The sequence below is a fragment of the Macrotis lagotis genome, chromosome 1 (assembly GCF_037893015.1).
Source record: "Macrotis lagotis isolate mMagLag1 chromosome 1, bilby.v1.9.chrom.fasta, whole genome shotgun sequence".
Classification (NCBI taxonomy): Eukaryota; Metazoa; Chordata; class Mammalia; order Peramelemorphia; family Peramelidae; genus Macrotis; species Macrotis lagotis.
The window spans coordinates 827,857,386-827,879,110 of record NC_133658.1 but is presented as its reverse complement, the minus strand read 5'-3'; the positions used below and the strand labels follow the sequence as shown (position 1 = coordinate 827,879,110).

At 35.6% G+C, this 21,725-nt stretch overlaps 1 protein-coding gene across 2 annotated transcripts in view; it reads left to right on the top strand.

The window, feature by feature from the left end:
• The window catches only part of ATP7B (ATPase copper transporting beta), a 146,529-nt gene that overhangs the window by 94,441 nt on the left and 30,363 nt on the right, over nucleotides 1–21,725 (top strand). For both annotated transcript variants that reach the window (XM_074217193.1, XM_074217194.1), the window contains exons 8-13: nucleotides 257–431; nucleotides 2,605–2,838; nucleotides 3,404–3,495; nucleotides 15,686–15,813; nucleotides 15,928–16,082; nucleotides 16,302–16,436. In XM_074217193.1, the coding sequence (XP_074073294.1) occupies nucleotides 257–431; nucleotides 2,605–2,838; nucleotides 3,404–3,495; nucleotides 15,686–15,813; nucleotides 15,928–16,082; nucleotides 16,302–16,436 (919 nt within the window). The remainder of the gene's footprint in view (nucleotides 1–256; nucleotides 432–2,604; nucleotides 2,839–3,403; nucleotides 3,496–15,685; nucleotides 15,814–15,927; nucleotides 16,083–16,301; nucleotides 16,437–21,725) is intronic.

Below are 21,725 nucleotides of genomic sequence, written 5' to 3'. Positions count from 1 at the left end.
AATGGGCACAATAGAATAGGCAGGACACTGAATCCGATGGTCTCTGAAGGCCTTTTAACTATGGAAAACTTAGAATGCTAAATGTGGCCTTGTTGGGCTGATGTCTGAGAGGAAGAGTCATTGCCTTTCCCCTTATGGCCACAGCCCCTGATCCAGGTGATGGAAGTGAGTCTCAAACCCCATCAGCAAGCTGACAGGACACCAATCCAAATGGGAATTGTAACATGTGACATGGTTGCTGCCCTTTCCTTTCTAGATGGAAGAAGTCTTTCCTGTGCAGTCTGGTGTTTGGTATCCCTGTCCTGTGCTTGATGATTTACATGTTAATTCCTAGCAGCCAGCCTTATGAGTCCATGGTATTGGAGCACAACCTCATCCCTGGATTATCCATCTTAAATCTCATCTTCTTTGTCCTGTGCACTTTTGTCCAGGTGGGTATAAGAAGGAAAATCAAAACCCATCTTTCTCTGCAGCTGCTCGGCTGAGTTTGTGGGCTCTGCCCAGGCAAAATGAGCTCCAGGATTTAGAATCCCACAGAGGGTACCCTACTGCTGCTTCCTGGCCCTGGCAGATTCAGGCTGGGATGATGGACCTTGCTCACCAATGTGGAGGACAGAGGACGAGCTGCCCTCTTGGGGCACTTGGTAGCTGGCGTTCTCTGCCCTCCATGATTGTGTGGCATGGAGGAGGCATGTTCTATGATTTGGCAGGAGCATCTTTCTTGTTATCTGTTGTAAATGATCATTGCTATAATCATCCTCTGAACATCATCTGGCTTAAGTGATCACTGTTATAATCATCCTCTGAAAATGTATTTCCAGTTCATTCTGAGAACTAAGGCTGGCCAGACTTGGAACTGAGATCTTTGCTTCACCCCCAGCTCTGACACTTAGTACCATGTGGCACTAGACAAATTGCTTAATCACTCTGGGTCTTGGATTTCTCAGATTTAAAATGAGAGGGTTAAATTAGAACAGAAGCCACATTTGGTGAGAGCTAAATAACTTAAAGTTAATTAGTAAAGGAAGGCTAGAATTTCAGAGCCAAAAAGGATTTGGGGTTCTTTATGCCAATGGCTACATTTTGCATATGAGAAACTCATAACTTTGAAAGAGTATATGCACTAGGTTACACAATGAGATGGGAACAATTTCCTTTTTTTTTTTTTAACTCTTTTTATAAAGAAAAAATTATTTGGGCAGCTAGGTGGTACAGTGGATAGAGAGCACCAACCCTGGAGTCCGGGGACCTGAATTCAAATGCAACCTCAGATACTTAATTAACTAGCTGTGTGATCTTTGGCAAGTGGCTTAACTGCATTGCCCTACAAAAAACAAACAAAAATTTATTTATTTGTTTTTCCAACTACATGTATCAGAAGTTTTTAGCAATCATTTTTTGGTAAGTTTTTGAGTTTTACATTTTTCTCCCTTCCTTCCCTCTCTTCCTCTATATTTATAGCCATGCTAAATAATAATTTTAAATTGATCATGTTGTAAGAGAAGAATCAAATTCAAATGGAAGAAAGAAAACATTAGAGAGGGAGGAAGATGGCATACTGTAAGAAAATTTTAAAAAATTGATTATAATAAACTTTGGTCTTCATTTAAACTGCACAATTCCTTCTTTGGATACAGATAGTATTTTCCATCATAAGTCTTTTAGAATTGTCTTTGATTATGAAATGAGCAAGGCCATCTTATGTATCATCACCCTTTGTTGTGTCAATGTGTATCATGTTCTAGTTCCACTCATTTCCCTCCGCATCAATTCATCCAAGTCTTTCCAGACTAGGGACAGTTTCCTAATACCCATGATCTTTAAGGAATTTAAAATGTTATGTATTTGGCTTCATGTTAGAAAACTAAAAGAGTCTTCTTGGGGTGGGAAATGGACCTTTGATATGTACATTTTAGGGGGGCAGTTTTTTTTTTTAGGTTTTTGCACAGCAAATGGGGTTAAGTGGCTTACCCAAGGCCACACAGCTTGGTAATTATTAAGTGTCTGAGACTGGATTTGGACTCAGGTACTCCTGACTCCAGGGCTGGTGCTTTATCCACTGCGCCACCTAGCCGCCCCAGAGGCAGTTATTTTTAAGGGCTTTTAAAAGCCCTTAGTTTATAAAATTCAGGACTCTTAGGGATGAGCGGGACCTTTGAATAATCTTGAGATATGTTCCTGTCCCTTGCTGTCCCAATTTTTAATCAAATGCCTCCTTCTAATCACCTCATTAATCATAGATGTGTTTTCTCCTCAACTCCTATAAGTGCTGGGAGGGTAGGATCCACATTTAAAATGTTCACCTTCTATAGTACTTTGTAAGTAAGTGATTGAATTTGAATCTGGATCTGAACCCAACCATCCCAGCTGTGACTCCCTGATTTTTAAAGGCCATTCTTTACAACTCCTCAATGGACCATTCAGCCTTCAATTTTAGAATTGACTTTTTAAGAAATCATGTGATAAAGTGAAAACAAGCAATTGTGCGAAAACCAGGGATATTTATGTGCTCAGGGCTGGTGGGGAGAGAACTAAATCTGGGTGCTAAGATTGTTTGGCTTGCTTATCAGCAGTGAATCTCGAGTTACCCACTCCTTTCTACAGTTCTTAGGTGGGTGGTATTTCTACGTTCAAGCCTATAAATCACTGAAACACAAGACGGCCAATATGGATGTGCTCATTGTGCTGGCCACCAGCATCGCCTACGTCTACTCTCTTGTGATCCTGGTGGTAGCCATTGCTGAGAAGGCAGAGAAGAGCCCTGTCACCTTCTTTGATACACCCCCCATGCTTTTTGTGTTCATTGCACTGGGGAGATGGTTGGAACATGTGGCAAAGGTAAGAATCACAAGAAAAGAGGTTGTTTGGAGATCTTGACATTGCTTGACCCGTATTCAGATAGGGTGTCCTTTAGTTTTGAAATATTAAACATAAGCTATATTCCCATGTTAAAAGGACATGTTCATTTTGCACATACCTCACACACACACAAACACACACATGTATACGCACAGAGCAAACAAAAAAAAACCCATTAAATCATCTCTCCAACTTGGACTTTGCCCTATAAGAAATTAGGTTGAACCTAAAAATAAAATAGGAAGTGGATGCTTAAAAAATTTTTTAAAAATACATAGGTTGACTGCTGTAGTTTTTGTACTGAATTATTTCTGCTTACTGATGGCAAGACATCAAACTCATGTGGGTGTGATAGAGGAACAGCTAGATATTATTCAAGTAGGAAGAATGTCTGAATCTAGCAAGATTTAAAGATTTAAATGGCAGCAGTTTTAACAAAGTTGTGATCACTCCTTTACTCCTAACCCCAGGATTGTGAAGGAGAGTCTAGATGTGGCCATGCCTTTTAAAAATTTCTTTGACATCTTTTCTCTTTATGTCTTAGAGCAAAACATCTGAAGCCCTTGCAAAGTTAATGTCTCTTCAAGCCACAGAAGCTACTGTCGTGACTTTGGGCAATGACAACCTAATCATCAGGTGACTATTCTTCACCAAAGACTCTCTTTCACAGACTGGGGTTTATAGCTATCATTCAAAAAATATTCATTGATACTGTGGACTTGAAGTCAGAGGATGTACATTTGAGTCCTGGTTCTACTACTGTCTGGTTGGGTGATTTTATTTCCTAGAACTAATGCTTGAGGGGTTATAAGTAAAGTGCCTTATAGATCTTTAATCACCATAGAAATGTGAGTTATGGGGCAGCTAGATGGCACAGTGGATAGAGCACTGGCCCTGGACTCAGGAGGACCTGAGTTCAAATGTGACCTCCAACACTTAATAATTGTCTAGTTGTGTGACATTAAGCAAGTCACTTAACCCCATTGCCTTAAATAAATAAAAATTTAAGGGAAAAAAAAGAAATGTGAGTTATCATCACCTTGTGTGGTACTCCATCATGTAAGAAAAGAAAAAAAAATCATGGGGCTTGCCCCCAAGGATATCAGCTGGATTCTTGCAATAATCATCTGTTTGGTCTCCCTTTCTCAAGCCTCTTGTCAGTCTAATCAAGGGGTTCTTTATTTTAAAAACTATTTTGATACCTATACTTCAGTATAATCAGTTTTCTTTGTAAACCTCTACATTCTCTTTTATGCATTTTAAAACATTCTTCTGATATGTTCTTAACTACACCCCCATAACTACTATCTTGTGCTGTACAACTCTCTTTGCTTCAAATGTTGTAGAAACCTTCATCAGATACTGATCATTGACTAAAAGGATTGCATGTGCAATCCAGGCCTTAAGGTTTGAATGCACAGATCTGCTGATCTGAGAAAGGGTCATACAGAATCTGTCAAACCGTGCATAGTGACAGTGTGCCTTGGCTTGTTAAAATTAAAACAAATCACTTATTATTTGAATTTCAGGAAACTCAGAAAGTATAAAATATAAATAAACTTTCAGTTGATATGTTTTGTAGCTTGGTAGACTTTATGCTTCTAAAGTTATTAAAATTTAAACCTGCACTAGGACTTTGGAGATTTACTATATTTGTACATTTGTCACAAGAAAATGTAAACTCTTCAAATGCAGAGACAGATTTTCTGTTGGTTTTGTACTCTTTGTACTCATCACTGAGCCTTGCACTCAGTAGGCACTTTTGGAATGATTATTGATTATTTGATAATTGTTCTACTCTAATCATTTTATAAATCAGAAAATTTTGCAGCTTAGAAGTTGTATTTCCTGAGGTCACAATAGTAAACCTACCCTCTAACTTCATTTCCACTGCTCTTTCTCCTACAGTTAAAATTTATTTAGGGACATAAGATAATGAATCTTCTCAAATGGTTGCACTTTTTGAATTTACATGATATATTTCCCTTAGGCTGAAACCAATTATTATATAATAACTTAAATAATTCAAATTGGAATTTGTGAGACAACTTCTGAGGATTCATTATTCATCCTAATCATGACCTAGTTTTAAAAAGATGATTGACAACACAAGGAGTGCTAACAGTGAATAGAGGACAAGTCACTTAACTTCTATCTGCCTCAGTTTCCTCATCTGTAAAATTGGGATAATAACAATGCCTCTTTTTGTTTGCATATGTTTATAAGACACTATGGTCTTTGAAGGGGTAGGAGCTACTTCTTAAAAGAAATGGTGCTTCCCAGTTAGAGTAGCAGTTTTTTTTAAATCAATCTACAAATATTTATTAAATGCCTACTATGTGCCAGTCATTAACTTTTCATGCTTAAATAAAGAAAAAAGGTTTTTATTCCATGATATCACATTGAGTTTCTAGACCACTTCATTAAGTTTACTTTTCATTGAGTTTCAAGACACTAAAATTTGCAGATCATTGGTACATTTACTACGGTCTGACCATTTTCCACTACCCTGTGTTGATGTTTGTTTTTTTTAAATCATACTGTAGAGTCTAATTTTATTTCTGTTCTTCAAGAATATGTAATTTTGTAAATATAGATATTCCTTCCCCAGTGTCCTAATTGCAAACCTTCTGAGTGTTGCCATATTTAAAAATGAAAATCATTATGCTTTGGCCAATTAGATGATCAGCTTCTCCAAATTTATCTAAACTGATTCTCAGATAACAAATGTGTGCTCCAGGACCAGGCCCATACTTGGAGTCCTTTCAGCTTAGAAGCCAGAACTTGTACGCTGCCTGGAGGGTCTTCAAGAACCAATGAACACTTTCCCACTGTAACTACTGGGCCATATATTTAGTGCATTAATTTCATCTTAGTAACTTTGACCCCTCATCCCTATTCTTTTTGGATCCTTATCATTTGTGATTAGAAAATTATGGTACTTGAAGCCTGTAGTGTCCTTCTTTGATCCTAGTCTAAGGCTCTCCTTGTAGAGATGAGCAAACCTCGAAGGTCAGAGAGGTGAAGAAACATGCCAAGGTGAAGGCACGGGAATCTGGGCCTTCCACCTCCCAGGTACCTCTAACTCTACCTCTCTTTAAGGACATTGCTTCCTTTTGATTCCATTTACTAGTTTGGGACATTAAACAAACTCAGACAGTCCAGCCCACTTTTCCATTTATACTGGATTCAATTTTTTTCTTTGTGGTATCTATTTAAATAGCTTTGGGTGGAGTAGAAATTTAATACATATTTGTTGAAATGGACTTCAGACTGGAAGGCACACTTGAGCACAGCAAACACGAAATAAATACATACCTTTTACCTGTAATTGTATTTGCTTTTGTCCATGTCTGCCGGGACTTCTTTATGTCTCCAGTATCTGACACATTAGAATTGCTAGAATGTTGAAAGATAATGAAAATGGGAATAAAACTTTGAGGCATTTGATTCCACCCTCTCCCTGCCTCCTTTAGGAATAATCATTGTGATGGGTTCAGAATATAATATAAAAAGCATAAAATGGGTTTATTTATACTCTTTCCTTGAGAGCTTGTGTGGAGCTAACTGTGTTTTCCTCCTTCAAGTGTTTATGCATTTTGCTATTGTTAGGCAACTGGTTATATCCTAAAAGAACTGAGAATTAAAAAGGGTTTTGATTGAGTCACTATTATAAATTAGTCCTTCAAAATGTCTGGCTTACATTTGTCCAAAATCAGTGTAATCAAAAAAAACCCCAACCCTTTCATATGTTTGTTATAAATTGAACTTAGCATCTTCTTTTAAAAAATGGTGATTAAAATAGGTTTCTTCTTGAAGAACTATTAGCCATTTGTAAAATAATTTTTCTGTGTAAGCTAAGATTTGAATAATTCCATACTTTTTGTCAGAAAGAATCCTACAATATATAAAAGAGTAGGTTGCTAAAGGAATGAATGTAATTCAAATTTCAGTTCATACTAGACCCTAGCTAAAGAATTGATCAAAGAGAGGACAAGATGAATTATGAGAGCCTCTAAATCAGGACACTTTGTCCTGGGGGGGAAAAAAGACTTTGGCACAAAAGTATAGTATATTTTCCTTCTTTTTATGGCTTCTGCAAAGTGAGTAGAAAGCAGTATAGTTGTATTTGTTTGTTTGGTTCTTTTTTTGGTGGTGTTTCTGCTATGATGCCATCATTTATTCCCACAAACCTTTCAACTGTTGCTGTTATTAAATAGATTAATCCTCACCCAAGCTTCTTTCAAATCCAGGTTCAAAGACTAAAAATTGAAAGACAAAATAAGTTGCATGTTTGCTAATGTCAGTCATATTTAATTGATCTAATTATTTCCTATTGTTGAAGATTACTTGAAGAGAAAATTTTCCATTATACCTACCTATCTCTATGTTCCTTCTTTTCTTTTTACTTCATTTTTTAACATTCTTTTAAAAAATATAATTCCAAATCCTCTCTCTCTTGCACATCCCTCTTTTACCTACTGAGAAGGCAAGTCAATATGATATCAGTTATGCATGTGAAATCATGTAAAACATTTTTCCATATTAACTGTTATCACATATACAAAAAAATAAAGTGGGAAATTATACTTCACTTTTCCCTGAGATTTCAGTAGTTTCTCTCTGGAGATGGATAGCATTTTTTCATCCTATTTCTCATTTCTTATAGTACAATAGTCTTTGATTACAATCATAATACCACAGCTTATTCGGCCATTTCCCAATTTCTAATTCTTTGTCATCACAAAGAGAGCTGCTATATTTTTGTGTATGTATATATATATATATATATATATATATATATATATATATATATATATATATATATAGCTATTTCCTTTTTTTTTAATCTCGTTGGAATTTGAATCTAGTAGTGGTATTGCTGGCTCAAAGGGTATGCAAAGTTTATGAACTTTTGTGTCTTCCAAATTGTTCTCCAGAATGATTGGACAAAAGCAAGAAAGTTGTGATAACCTGTGGTGGTAAACTGCCCTAAGAAATTCTTAGGGCAAAATGGATGTTGGATAAAGCAAACTGACACCTGTTCTTTGATTAATCAGGAAGGTAAATTTTTCTTCCTAGTTCTTAGTTTGCAAATAAGGCTAAAAGGAGTTACTTACCTCCAGTGCAGAAGATGTATTGGAGTCAACAGTGTACCCCAGGAAGGGCCTTTGTTTCTAAATTCAGACTCAGATCTGGAAGAAAAAACTAGTTAGATCATAATTATAGAACTGCAGACCAATCAACCCAGATCATAAATCTACATGAATCTACCTGAAGAATTGACATTTGTATAATGTGCTTTACATACTTGCATTCATTTGATCCTCATGGCAACCCTGCAAGGCAAGTACTGTTGTCATTATTGGCCCTATTTTACAGATAAAATAATTGAGACTCAAAAGGTTAGAGGCAGAATTTTAACCTAAGTCTTACTAACTCTAAATTTAGCGCTCTATCCACTCTGCAAGACTACCTCTCAAAGATGACATTATAATAGTACATTAATTTTAAGCTCCATGGAACTAATAAAAGTGTTTGTGGGATGGTGGTAGCTAGGTGACACAGTGGATAGAGCACTGACCCTGGAGTCAGGAGGACCTGAGTTCGAATCTGGCCTCAGATACTTAATAATTGCCTAGCTGTGTGACCTTGGCAAGTCACTCATAACCCCATTTTCTTAAATAAAATTTTTTAAAAAGTGCTTGTGGGGTGGAACCAAGATGGTAGATAAGAGTCAACAACCCAGCTTAATTCTCTTAGAATTCTTTTCTAAACAGCTTTAAAATAATGCTTTAAATCAAATTATGAAGTGGTAGAGCCAAGAAAAGATCAGGGTGAGACATTTTTCCAGCCTAGAAAAACTTAGGTATAAGGGACAGATCTGTGATACCAAGGTGGGTGCTATCCTGGAGCACAGCATCAGAGCACTAGTCACAGTTAGTGGCAGGAGCAGATTTAGGAGCTCCTAGCTCAGAGAGGGAGGCATAAGGAGATTACAAGAGTCCCTTTGCTGACAGTGATAAGCAACTCCGTTGCCATCAGCTCTGAGTCACAATTCCATGGTGGGGAGGAGCATTTCTGGTTGGTTGCAAGAGAATAAGGGCTCTGGTCTGAGTTCCAAGCTGAAGAGGAACGCTCACATTTGTGACTGGCTACAGAGGACCAGGGGCCTTTCCTGGGCAAGGCCCAGAGCACAGACTGGTAAAGCAGTGACCATCCTTTTTCCAAGATCACACTAAAAACTTGTGGTATCAAAAGGTTTTAGGCCTCCAGAACTAGCTGAAAAGAGCATCATGAAAAAGCCTGAAGCTTGGGACAGTGCCTCCCTTTCCCTCGTTGAACAAATGTTAATAAAGTTCAAAGTCAAGAAATACACTGGAAAATTGAGAAAATAACCAAAAAAATAGTACTTGCCCATAAAACACTACTGTTGCAACAGGGAAGATGAACGCAGAAACTCAAAAGATGAAAACATTGTGAAAACTGCTATAACCAAAGTCTCAGAGGAAAAATGCTAAGTGGTCCCAAGCCCAAAAAGAATTCCTGAAAGAGTTAAAGAAAATTATAAGAATGATAGATGAAAAACTGGGAAATAAAAAGAAAGATCTAAAAAAGAGAATTACCAACTTGGAAAAAGGCAGAAAAAAACTGAAAAGAGGGGACAGCTAGGTGGTGCAGTGGATAGAGCACTGGTCCTGGAGTCAGGAATACCTGAGTTCAAATACAGCCTCAGACACTTAATAATTACCTAGCTGTGTGGCCTTGGGCAAGCCACTTAACCCTATTTGCCTTGCAAAAAAAAAAACCACTAAAAAAAAATACTGAAGCAAAGAATAATGACTGGCCCAGTAGATTCAGCACCAAACCTGGAATCAGAAGGACCTGAGTTCAAATTTGATCTCAGACACTTAATAATTACCTAGCTGAGTGACCTTGAACAAGTCACTTAACTCCATTGCCTTGCAATAAAACAGAATAGTGGAATAAACCAAATTGAAAAGGAGGTAGAAAAATTCACTGAAGAACTTAAAAAGCAGAATTGGGCAAGTGGAAGTTAATGACTATATGAGGCAAAAAACCAATAAAACAAAACCAAAAGAACAGGATAAAAAAAGAAAAGAAAATGTGAAATATCTCATTGGGAAAAAAAGCTGACCTGTAAATAGAACAAAGATAATTTAAGAATTATTGGACTATTTGAAAGCCATGATCAAAGAGAGAACCCTGAAATATGTTTCAAGAAATTTATGTACTTTTTAAAAAAAAAACTAGTATTTTTAGATGCAGGTGGTAAAATGGAAATCAAAAGAATCCATAGTTTACCTAAAAGTGATTACCAAAACAAAAACTCCCAAGAGTATTATGGCTAAATTCCAGAGCTCCCAGGTCAAAGAAGAAATACTACAAGCAGCCAGGAAGAAATAATTTCAAATATTGTAGAACCACAGTCAGGATCACACAAGATTTTGCCACTTCTACATCAAAGGAACAGAGAGCTTGGAAGATGATCTTCTGGAAGGGGAAGAGTTGCAATTCATTCAAGAATAACAGCCCCAGCAAAATTGAGGATAAAATGAGGCTATGTGTGTGAACATTTAATGAAATAGAGGACTTTGAAACGTTACTGATTAAAAGACCAGAGCTGAATAAAAAATTAGACATTCAAGCACATGACTCAGGGAAAGCATAAAAAGGTAAACATAAAAAGGCAATTTAAGTTAAAAAAGTTAAATTGTTTACATTCCTATGTGGGAAGCTACAAGTGATACATGTAACTCCTAAGAATTTTTTCATTATTAGAGGTCATCAATAAGAGTTGATGATGTTGGAATGATCTTTTTAAAAAATGAAGGGGTTTGAAAGAGGGATGTACTGGGGGAAGAGAGAGATAGAATGGGGAACATTTCTCATAAAAGAAGAATACAAGGAAGAACTTTTATAGTGGAGAGGAAGGGGAGGGATGGTAGGCAGTGCTTGAACCTCTTTCTCCTCTGAATTGGTTCAAAGAGGAAAGAATATGCATTTTCGTGTAAATCCATATACACGCAAGCACACTCAGTTGTGTTTATAAATGTAACTTGCTCAGTAGGGAAGTGGAAAGGGACAAGGATAAAATAAAATAGGGGAGGCATAATGATAAAACAGGCAGAATTAAGGGAGATGCTGATTAGAAGCAAAATAGACTTTTTTTTTTTGCAAGGCAGTGGGGTTAAGTGGCTTGCCCAAGGCCACACAGCTAGGTAATTATTAAGTGTCTGAGGCCGGATTTGAATCCAGGTATTCCTGACTCTAGGGCTGGTGCTCTATCCACTGCACCACCTAGCTGCCCCAGCAAAATAGACTTTTGAAGAGCCTCAGGATAAAAAGAAAGAAAAGAAAATGGGGTGAGGAAAATATATAGTAATCATAACTGAATATGAATTCACTCATAAAATGGAAACAGCAGAATAAATTAGAAACAAGAACCCAGCAGTATGTTATTTACAAGAAACATATTGATACAGGACACAAAGCTAAAATAAATACCTGGAGATGAATCTAATGTACTTCAACTGAAATAAAAAAGGCAGGGCTATCAATCATAATCCCCTAAAGCAAAACCAAAAATAGACCTATTTAAAAGAGATAATCAAGAAAACTATTTTCTAAAATATGGGCAATGAAATAATACTAAAATTTTTACAGCAAGTTTCTCTGATTAAAGCCTTTTTCAAATATGTAAAGATAATGGAGCTGAGACAAATTTATAAAAATAAGAGCCATTCCCCAATTGATAAAGATCAAAGACAGTTTTTCAGAAGAAGAAATCAAAGCCTAATATAATTAGATGAAAATTGTTCTAAATTATTACTGATTAAAGAAATGCAAATTAAAAGAATTCTGAGGTTCCACTTCACACCTATTAGATGTAGGTATAGTAATGAATTGTTGGTAGAGTAGAGAACTGGTCCAATTCTTGAAAACAATTTGGAACTAGACCCAGAGGGCAATAAAACTGCACGCTTTCTGACCCAGCAATAAAGAGGGCAAAGGAAAAGAATCTGTATGCACAAAAACATTTAGAATTGGAAATCAAGGTGATGCATATCAACTGGGGAATGAGTGAACAAGTTCTGGCATATGATAGTGATGGAGTAGTCTTATGCTATAAAAAATGACAAGGAGGTTTTTAGACAAACATGACAATACATAGATGAACTGGTGTAAATTGAAATGAGAAGAACCAGGGGATCATTGTGAACAGCAATGTTTTAATGATATTTAACTGTGAAAGACTTAGCAACTCTGTGATCAAGACAATTCCAGTAGACTCATGATAAAAAAAAATGCTATCCATTTCCAGAGAGAGAACTGATGAGTGGAGTATAATTTTCATACTTTTTTTTTTTTTTGCTTTTTTAAAACTATGACTGGTTTGAAAAATATATTTTGTATTATTTCACTTGTATAATGGATATTATTTTTCTTGCCTTCTCAGTGGGTAGAGAATGTTAAAAATAAATTTTAAAATATTTTAAGTTAAAAATCACTGTGTAAAGGATTGACATTGCTGTGCACCTGAAGGTTATTCTATCTTTTGTGTGAAGGACTAGGTAGGAAGTTTTGTGAACCAGCATTTGAGGTCAGGTGGAACCAGTGAAGGAAAATATAGATATAATGCAGGATTGCAGTTAGGTGGCACAGTGGATAGAACACCAACCCTGAAGTCAAGAGGACCTGAGTTCAAATTCTGACTCATACACTTAGTTGTGTGACCTTGGACAAGTTGCATAACCCCATTGCCTTAAATAAATAAAATTTAAAAAAAGATATAGTGCAGGAGTAGAATTAACCAGGAGGGAAGGAGAGACAAGTTATGCATAAGTTGCCATTGATACTTGTGTACTTTTTAGTTTCAAAAATCATTAATAATAAAATTGGAAAAAGGAAGGAATGAGAAAGAAGTTCTTTGGAGAACTTTGAAACTAAAATAGCTGCAGAGTCCACTTCTGAGGAGGAATTATAAAGGTTTCCAGCAGTTTTTGTTCTTAATACAAAAATACTATCCACAACTAACTCCATCCTTTTCCTCCAAAAGTCTCTCATTTTTCAGTACTTCTGTAGTTATTTTGCCTACATCAGGAAGAAAGCTTCACTTCAGATCCAATAAAATGACAGATACAAATATCAACTATACTTATTCTCCTAATGATTTTTAATTTTGGAATGCTTTCGTGCTAAAACTCCCACCTTACAAGGAGAATATTAACTATAAGAAGGAGATTAGGGGTCAGGACTGAAGTGCTACAGAGGAACTGACTACTCTAAATCATGAATGTTTCATTTTTGAATAAGTGGAGTTTCCATCAATCATCTATCTAAGATGGTTTAAGTATAATTCCCCCTTATCATTGAACTTATTCTTAGATGTAGGTAGAATTGTACTTAGATAAGGGATTTGGAGTTCACGCTGAACATTTTTCATAGATGATCAAAACCAGACTAAAGTTGAGAGGTGATGCTATTAGCTGAGAAAGATGAACACTTTAAAGAGTGTTTTAAAAAAAATAATACAGCATTTTTGTATATTGGCAACATAATCTAATAGGGAAAAAAATAGGAAAATTCCATTTAAAATAGCTACCAAAAATATAAAATACTTGGGAGTCTGTCAGACAGACATAGAAACTTTATGAATACAATTATCAAATACTCCTTTAGACAAATAAATACAGAGCCAAATAATTTGGATAAATATTAATTTATCATTTGTAGACCAAACCAATGTAATAAAAATGATTGTGCTACCTAAATTAATTTACTTATTTAGTAGCATGGCAATCAAATTCCCAAAGGATTGCTTCATAGAACCAGAAAAAATAACAGAATTCATAATGAAGAATAAAAGTTCAAGAATTTCAAGGGAATTGATGGGAAAAAGTGCTAATGAAGGGGACTTAAGTACCAGCTTTCAAAACTATACTATAAATCAGTAATTATAGAAACAGTTTGGTACTAGTTAAGAAATAGATTGCTCACTGGAGCAGATCAGGTGCATGGTATATGAAAAGAAATAAACACAGTGGACTAGTATTTAATAAACCCAAATATCCTACCTATTTGTATAAGAACCCATTGTTTAGCAAAAACAGTTCAGAAAACTGGAAGCAGTGTGGCAGAAGTGACATTTCACTGTATACCAAGATGAGTTCGAAATGGTTAAGATCATAAATTAGAGTAACAGGAAGGAAATAGAAGAGTTCATAAACGAGATTTAGAGGCTCAGAGAAGGTAAAATGGAAATTTTCGATTATGTAGAATTAAAAAGATTTTGCATAAACAAAACCAATGCAGTTGAAATGAGCTGTTAAGTCTCTGTGACCTTTTTGATATTGGAATGGTTTGCCATTTCTCTCTCCAGCTCATTTTACAGATGAAGAAACTCAGGCAAATAGGGTTAAATGATTTACTCGAGGTCACACAGTTAGAAAGTGTCTGAGTTCAGATTTGAACTCAGGTCTTTCTGACTGTAGGCCCAGCAGATGTCACCTGGTACCCCTATCTAAGTCACCTAGATGCTCCAGGATTATAATAGGAGACAAATGGGGAAATTCTTTGCTGTAAATTTCTCTGAAAAAAAATCTCAGTTTTAAGATATGTAGGGAATTGATTCAAATTTATAAAAATAAGAGCCATTCTCCAATTGATAAATGATCAAAGGATATGAAAAGACAATTTACTGATGAAGAAATCCAGACTATCAGTGGCAATATTAAAAAAATACTCAAAATCACAAATAGCTAGAGAAATACAAATTTAAAGTGCCTCTCCATATACACATTAGCAGCAAAGTTGACTTAAAAGGAAATGCCAAAGGGAGTGTGGGAAAGTAAGCTCACTAATACATACTGTTGATGGATCTGTGAGCTGTTAAAGCTTTTTTGGAACTATGCCCAAAAAGCTATTAAATTGCGTATATATAGCCTTTGACCTAGTGATGCTGCTACCCCCAAGAGATCAAAGAAGAGGAAGATTATTCCACAAACACAAAAATATTTACAACACCTTTTTTTATGGTGGTGAAGAATTTTGAAACTAGAGAATGTCCATTGATTGGGGAATGATTGAACTACTCATGGTTTATGTATGTGCTGTAAGAAATGAAGGAGACAGCTTCAGAGAAACCTGAGAAAACTTGTATGAATTGATCAAGAATGAGATAAGAAGAGAGCAATTTTTACAGAAATGGAAAAGATTATAAAGGCAAACAGTTTTTAAAACCTTAGGTATTTGAACCTAACCATAATGCAATGACCAACCCTAATTTCAGAGGACTCAAAAGAGAAATAGGTCACCCATCTCCTGATAGAGAGGTAATTGTATTAATTGAGATATTTTTGTACATGGCCAACTCAGAAATTTATTTTGCCTGACTGTACATGTTTATAATAGGAGACTTTGTTTTTCATGTTTCCTTAAGGGGGATGAAGAGAAGTGGAAGGGAGAAAGGATATATTTTTGTTCAAAATAAAATTAATTCTTTAAAGTTTAAGCATTCAAAAAAAAGAACATTCTTTTTGAATGGAATATGGTGAGTGTAGTTCATAGGATTTAGAATCAGAAGGAACCTTACAGATCATCCCATTCAACTTCTTTATCTTAAAAATAAGAAACTACAGGTCCAAAGGAATGAAAAGATTTATCTAAGGTCAAAAAAGCAGCAGAGTCAGAATTTGAACCTAGGTCCTTGACTCTAAAGCCAGCATAAGTTTTGCCAAACTATGCTGCCTTCATGGGATTTTTACTTTCCCAATTTTTTTTATTTTAATAATATTTATTGCAGGGAGGAACAAGTACCTATGGAGCTGGTTCAGCGGAATGATGTGATCAAGGTAGTACCTGGGGGGAAGTTCCCAGTAGATGGAAAAGTCCTACAAGGCAGCACCATGGCAGATGAATCCCTCATCACAGGTTAGCTGGTGTGGATTGAACTTGACTTCTGGGAGATTGCTTGGAATTTGCCAAGATGCCTAAAAGCTGATGGCAAATGTAACTCATAATATTTCTTTCTTTACCCCATTCTAGGAGAAGCTATGCCAGTCACTAAGAAGCCAGGGAGCACGGTGATTGCTGGTTCAATCAATGCCCATGGCTCAGTGCTAATTACTGCTACTCATGTTGGGTCTGATACCACATTGGCACAAATTGTGAAACTGGTGGAGGAGGCTCAAATGTCAAAGGTAATGAAAACATCCAGAGTATTTGGCCAACACTGGGCAGGACTTCATGGTATCTTCACTCTGGAAATTATTTTAAGGTCTTTGATATGGCTGGTCAGTGAGATGATTAAGCAAAGAAATGATTATGTATTACTTTCTAGCTCCATATTTATAACATTATTTAGCTTTTTGTTTATAAGTTTCAATGGTTGTGGTGACTTGTTGTTTTTTTTTCCATAGGCACCCATTCAGCAACTGGCTGACAAATTTAGTGGATATTTTGTTCCATTCATCATCGTCATTTCAACTGTGACATTGGTGGTATGGATTGTAATCGGTTTTATCGATTTTGGTGTTGTTCAAAAATATTTTCCTGTAAGTTGAGTGCCTGGATTGAATTGGCTTCCTACATTCCACTACAACTAATGCTCAGTTATCAGACTTTAATTATCCATTGCATGCATTCATTTTATTTGCTTATTTCATTTTTTGACCATACCATGCAAGGCAGAGATAGGGTAGTTAGCTTACTAGAACCTTCTGATTGAACATGGCCACAATTGCTATATGCTTTCTATTGTGAATACAGCAAAAAAAAAAAAAAAGTAGTTTATTATTGTGCCCCTATGAGCTTAGTTTTGAATGTGGAGGGCCTCCCACCTTACATCAAAACTTGAGTGTATTGATGGCAAGGCACTGATCAGAGTGGTCAGGAATGCAAACATGTAAATCAGAGCCCTTCACTCAAGGAACTTAATATCCATTTGGGGAAATAAGAAAAATATATTTTAAAAATTAACAAAATATGGGGCAGCTAGGTGGCATAGTGGGTAAAACACCGGTCTTGGTGTCAGGAGTACTTGGGTTCAAATCCGGTCTCAGACACTTAATAACTACTTAGCTGTGTGGCCTTGGGCAAGCCACTTAACCCCATTTGCCTTGCAAAAATTAAAAAAAAAATTAACAAAGTAAAGCATCCTATGATAAGGGAAAAGTAAGTGGGACAAGCAATGTTTTTAGCTTTTCTGTTTTGTTTTGATTTTGATTTCTCTTTTCTAGCACAATATAATACTTGTTAGCCTTTTATCATAGGTTTGGAAAGCTAGACTTTATGTTATTTCTCTGTTGATCACTGATTCCCTCAGAGGGTACATGTACTGATCATTAAGATGTTATTTCTTATTTTGAAGTTATAGGGATAGAAACTATAACCTGGGATTTCAGTGGTCTAGAAAAACACCTTTTTCTATTGAAATTCAGCATCTCTAATAGTTGAATTCTAGAGAGGTTTCCTTACAGCAGCAAGAGGTTTAGCCACTTTCCCAGGATCACATAGTCAGTATGTATGATAGGAGGCAATTAAACCCCCTAGCCTCTAGGTCAACTCTCTATCCACAATTCCATATGACCTTTCTTTGAAAATAGTACTTAACCTAGAATATCCTAATAGATCTTTCTGACATCAAGTTGCATTTTTTTTATTGATAAAGGCAAAATATAAATACTTCTCTGAAGTGAGAAGAAAGGGGACCTAAAAGTATCAGATTTCAAACTCTACTATAATTCAGTAATCTACAAAATAACTTTAGTACTAGTTAAGAAATAGCTTGATCAGTAGAACAGATTAGGTACACAGTGTGCAGAAGCAAGTAAGTAGTAGTAGCCTAGTATTTGATAAACTCAAACATTCTAGCTATTGGTAAAAGAACTCATATTAAATAACTAATCTTAATATCCAGAGTTGATTAGCTTGATTGCTTACAAAAACTGAGGTTTTGGGAGTTGGGAGGGATAAGTAGAGTCATTCAGTAAGAAAAAAAATTATTCTTAGATTAAAAAAAAAATTGGACCCTGAGAAGATCCTATGTAATTTTCTTATTGATCCTCTTTACAATCAATTGATTTTTTTTCCTATAACTGATTAAGTCATAGTTCTTGGTCTCTGAACTTAGTTCAAAGTTCAGCTGTCCTGTAATGTGTTAAGATTAAAAATCTAACTCTCCTGTGGCATGAAATTTAACTGACCTTGGAGAATGTATGAGAAAGCAAGAGAGTTTGACTTGATATTTTTACGCCACCAAGCTATCCTTCTGAGATGTCTGGTTTGCTGTCTAAAAAGTCTGGACTACTTTCTCACATCTGCACTCAGACAATGAGCACTTTATAATCATAATCTCATCAGAGATGAATAGGGGTCATTGCTAGTCCCTACTACAAAACTTCAACGTTCCACTTAATTCTGCAGTGTCATCTACCTTGTTCCTTTCTTTTGTTTGTACTCCTGAAACCCTCTCACCTGGGTTTTCAGCATTAAAGGAGGCAAATCATTGACTTATTTACTGATAGGTAGCATACCCCTGTGAATAAGTGTTGTCTTACTCAGAGATCTATCTTACTTTGCCTTTTTGTTAAAATTCAATCATGACCACTATGTGATCATATGCATTTTTGATATTCCATGCTTCCTCATCTTCTATTTGGACTTTTTTAAACTGCAAAATCATGGAGAAGCTAGCAAATGAGGTACTGTATATTCCTATAACTTTGCTCTATGAGAATTGTTTATAGGGTACATAATTTGTATTATTTCCTAAGGTTCTGTTGAATTCTAATAGCTTGATTGTATATTTGTACCAAAGAAATAGGAGCTACTCCACTACTGGGTAGAGTGACTTAGGAACTATCTGGATTCTTCTGCCTGATTTATTAAATTACAAACTTAAAAACCTTACATAAACAAAAATACTTTATTTTTTAAAACTTTTTACACTCAATTTTTACAAATTTTGAGTTCCAAAGTTTCTCCCTATCATCTCTCCCCCCCATCCATTGAAAAGGCAAGCAATTTATTGATTATACATGTGAAGTCACGCAAAGCATTTAACTATATTTGCCTTGTTGGAAGAGAAAAATTAAAGGAGAAAAAAGGCAAGAAAAAAACCAGCAAGAAAAAAAAAGTAGGAAATGTAATTTTTCTATGCTCCCTGAATTTACTTAGGATATTGCTGATATCACCTTTTATATCTAAATATAAATGATTCACTACTCTCCATCTTCACTCAGAGATCATCAGATATCTCTCTGGAGATAGATGGCATTTTTCATCCTGGATCCTTTGGAATTACCTTGGATCCTTGTCTTGATCAGAGAAATGGATTCTTTCTCAGTTGATCATCCTTACAATTTTGCTGTAACTGTATATAGCATTCTTCTAGTTCTACTCACTTCATAATGCATTATGCATTTAAGTCTTCCAGGGTTTTTCTGAAACCATCCTGCTTGTCATTTCTTGTAGCACAATAACATTCCACCACAATCATGTACCACAACTTATTCAGTCATCCCTCAATTAATATTCAATCTCCTTAGTTTCCAATTCTTTGCCACTACAAAAAGAGCTGCTATAAATATTTTTGTACAAATGGACCCTTTCCCTTTTTGGGGGTGAATCTCTTTAAGATTCAGATCTAGTAGTAGTATTGCTGCATCAAAGATATGCACAGTTTTATTACCCTTTGGGTCCAGTTCCAAAATGTTCTCTAGAATGATTGAACTAGTTCACAACTCCACCACAGTGCTTTAATGTACCTATTTTTCTGCATGCCCTCCAGCATTTATCATTCTTCTTTTCTATTAGCCAATGTTAGCCAATCTGATAAGTGTGAGGTGGTGCCTGTGTAAACAGTAGTGATTTAGAGGATTTTTTCAAGTCTATTGCTAGCTTTGATGACTTCATCTATTACTTGTTCATGTCCTTTGATCATTTATCAAACTGGCAAATGGCTTTTATTTTTAAAAATTTGACTCAGTTCTTTATATATTTGAGAAATGAGACCTTAATCAGAGAAACTTGCAGTAAATTTTTTTTCCTTTCCTTTTAATTTTAGCTGCATTGGTTTTGTTTCTGTGAAACCTTTTTAAATTTCATGCAATCAAAATTGACCTATCTCTTGTGTGGTCATCAACGCTTTCCTTATCTATAGGTAAATTTTTCCATGCTTAGGATATTGCTGATATCATCTTTTATATCTAAATATATATATATATATATATATACATATATATATATATATATACACTCATTTTTGACCTTATCTTGATATACAGTGTGAGATATTGATCTTTGCCTAATTTCTGTGAAATTATTTTCCAGTTTTACCTGGAATTTTTGTCAAATATGTACCTAATTTATTTCATTGATCTACTACTCTCTTTCTTAGCTAGTACCACTTTGTAATATGATCTGAGACTTGAGGCAGCTTACTACCTTCCTTCACATTCTTTTCTTTTACCACAAAATATCTATTTATTTTATTTCCTTTTCTCCAAAAAAATGTCCCCCAAGCAAACAAATCCAAATATCACCTGACTTCTATAAGTTTTTGACACAATGATGGGCGAGGTCATGAGGCATAGTAAAATGTAATCTCCTTGAGGGGAGAGAATGTTTAATGCTTATTATATCTTGGTATTACTAGCATCAATATAGTTTCTTTTACATAATAGGCACTATATAAATATTTGCTGCCTTGAATTATTGCATGATGCAAAGAAAGAGCCCAGATCTTGGGGTCAGAAGCATTGAATTAAAAAACTGACTTTGCTCCTTAATTAAGTTTCCTGGGATGTCAGTTTCCTCATCTATAAAATGGCAGCAGTGCTGGTCTAGATGATCTAGATGGTTCTTACCAGCTCAAAATCTATAATACAATGAAGTTTTTCCCTTTGGGGTTGTCTATAGAGTCTTGAAGAGTCATTTGTTTTTTCCACCTTTGTTAACTTTGATTACAAAAAGAAGTTACCTTCATTTCAGAGGAAGGGAAACTGAAGTACTAAGCCTACATTGGCATTTTTTTAAATTAAAGATTTTATTTATTTTGAGTTTTACATTTTTCCCCCCAATCTTACTTCCCCCCCCACAAAAAGCAATTTGTCAGTCTTTACATTATTTCCATGTTGTACATTGATCCAAATTGAGTGTGATGAGAGAGAAATCATATCCTTAAAGAGGAAACATAAAGTATAAGAGATCACAAGATCAGACAATAAGATATCAGTTTTTTTCCCCTAAATTAAAGGGAATAGTCCTTGAACTTTGTTCAAACTCCACTGTTCTTTACCTGGATACAGATGGTATTCTTCATTGCAGACAGCCCAAAATTGCTCCTGCTTGTTGCACTGATGGAACAAGCAAATCCATCAAGGCTGATCATCACCCCCATGTTGTTGTGAGGATGTACAATGTTTTTCTGGTTCTGCTCATCTCACTCAGTATCAGTTCATGCAAATCCCTCCAGGCTTCCCTGAATTCCCATCCCTCCTGGTTTCTAATAGAACAATAGTGTTCCATGACATACATGTATCACAGTTTGCTAAGCCATTCCCCAATTGAAGGACATTTATTTGATTTCCAATTCTTTGCCACCACAAACAGGGCTGCTATGAATATTTTTGTATAAGTGATGTTTTTACCCTTTTTCTTCATCTCTTCAGGGTATAGATAAGTTTACAGCTCCACCAACAATGTAATAGTGTCTCAGTTTTCCTACTACCCTTCCAACAATGATCATTATCCTTTCTGGTCGTATTGACCAGTCTGAGAGGTGTGAGGTGATACCTCAGAGAAGCTTTAATAAACATTTTTCTAATAAGTAATGATTTAGA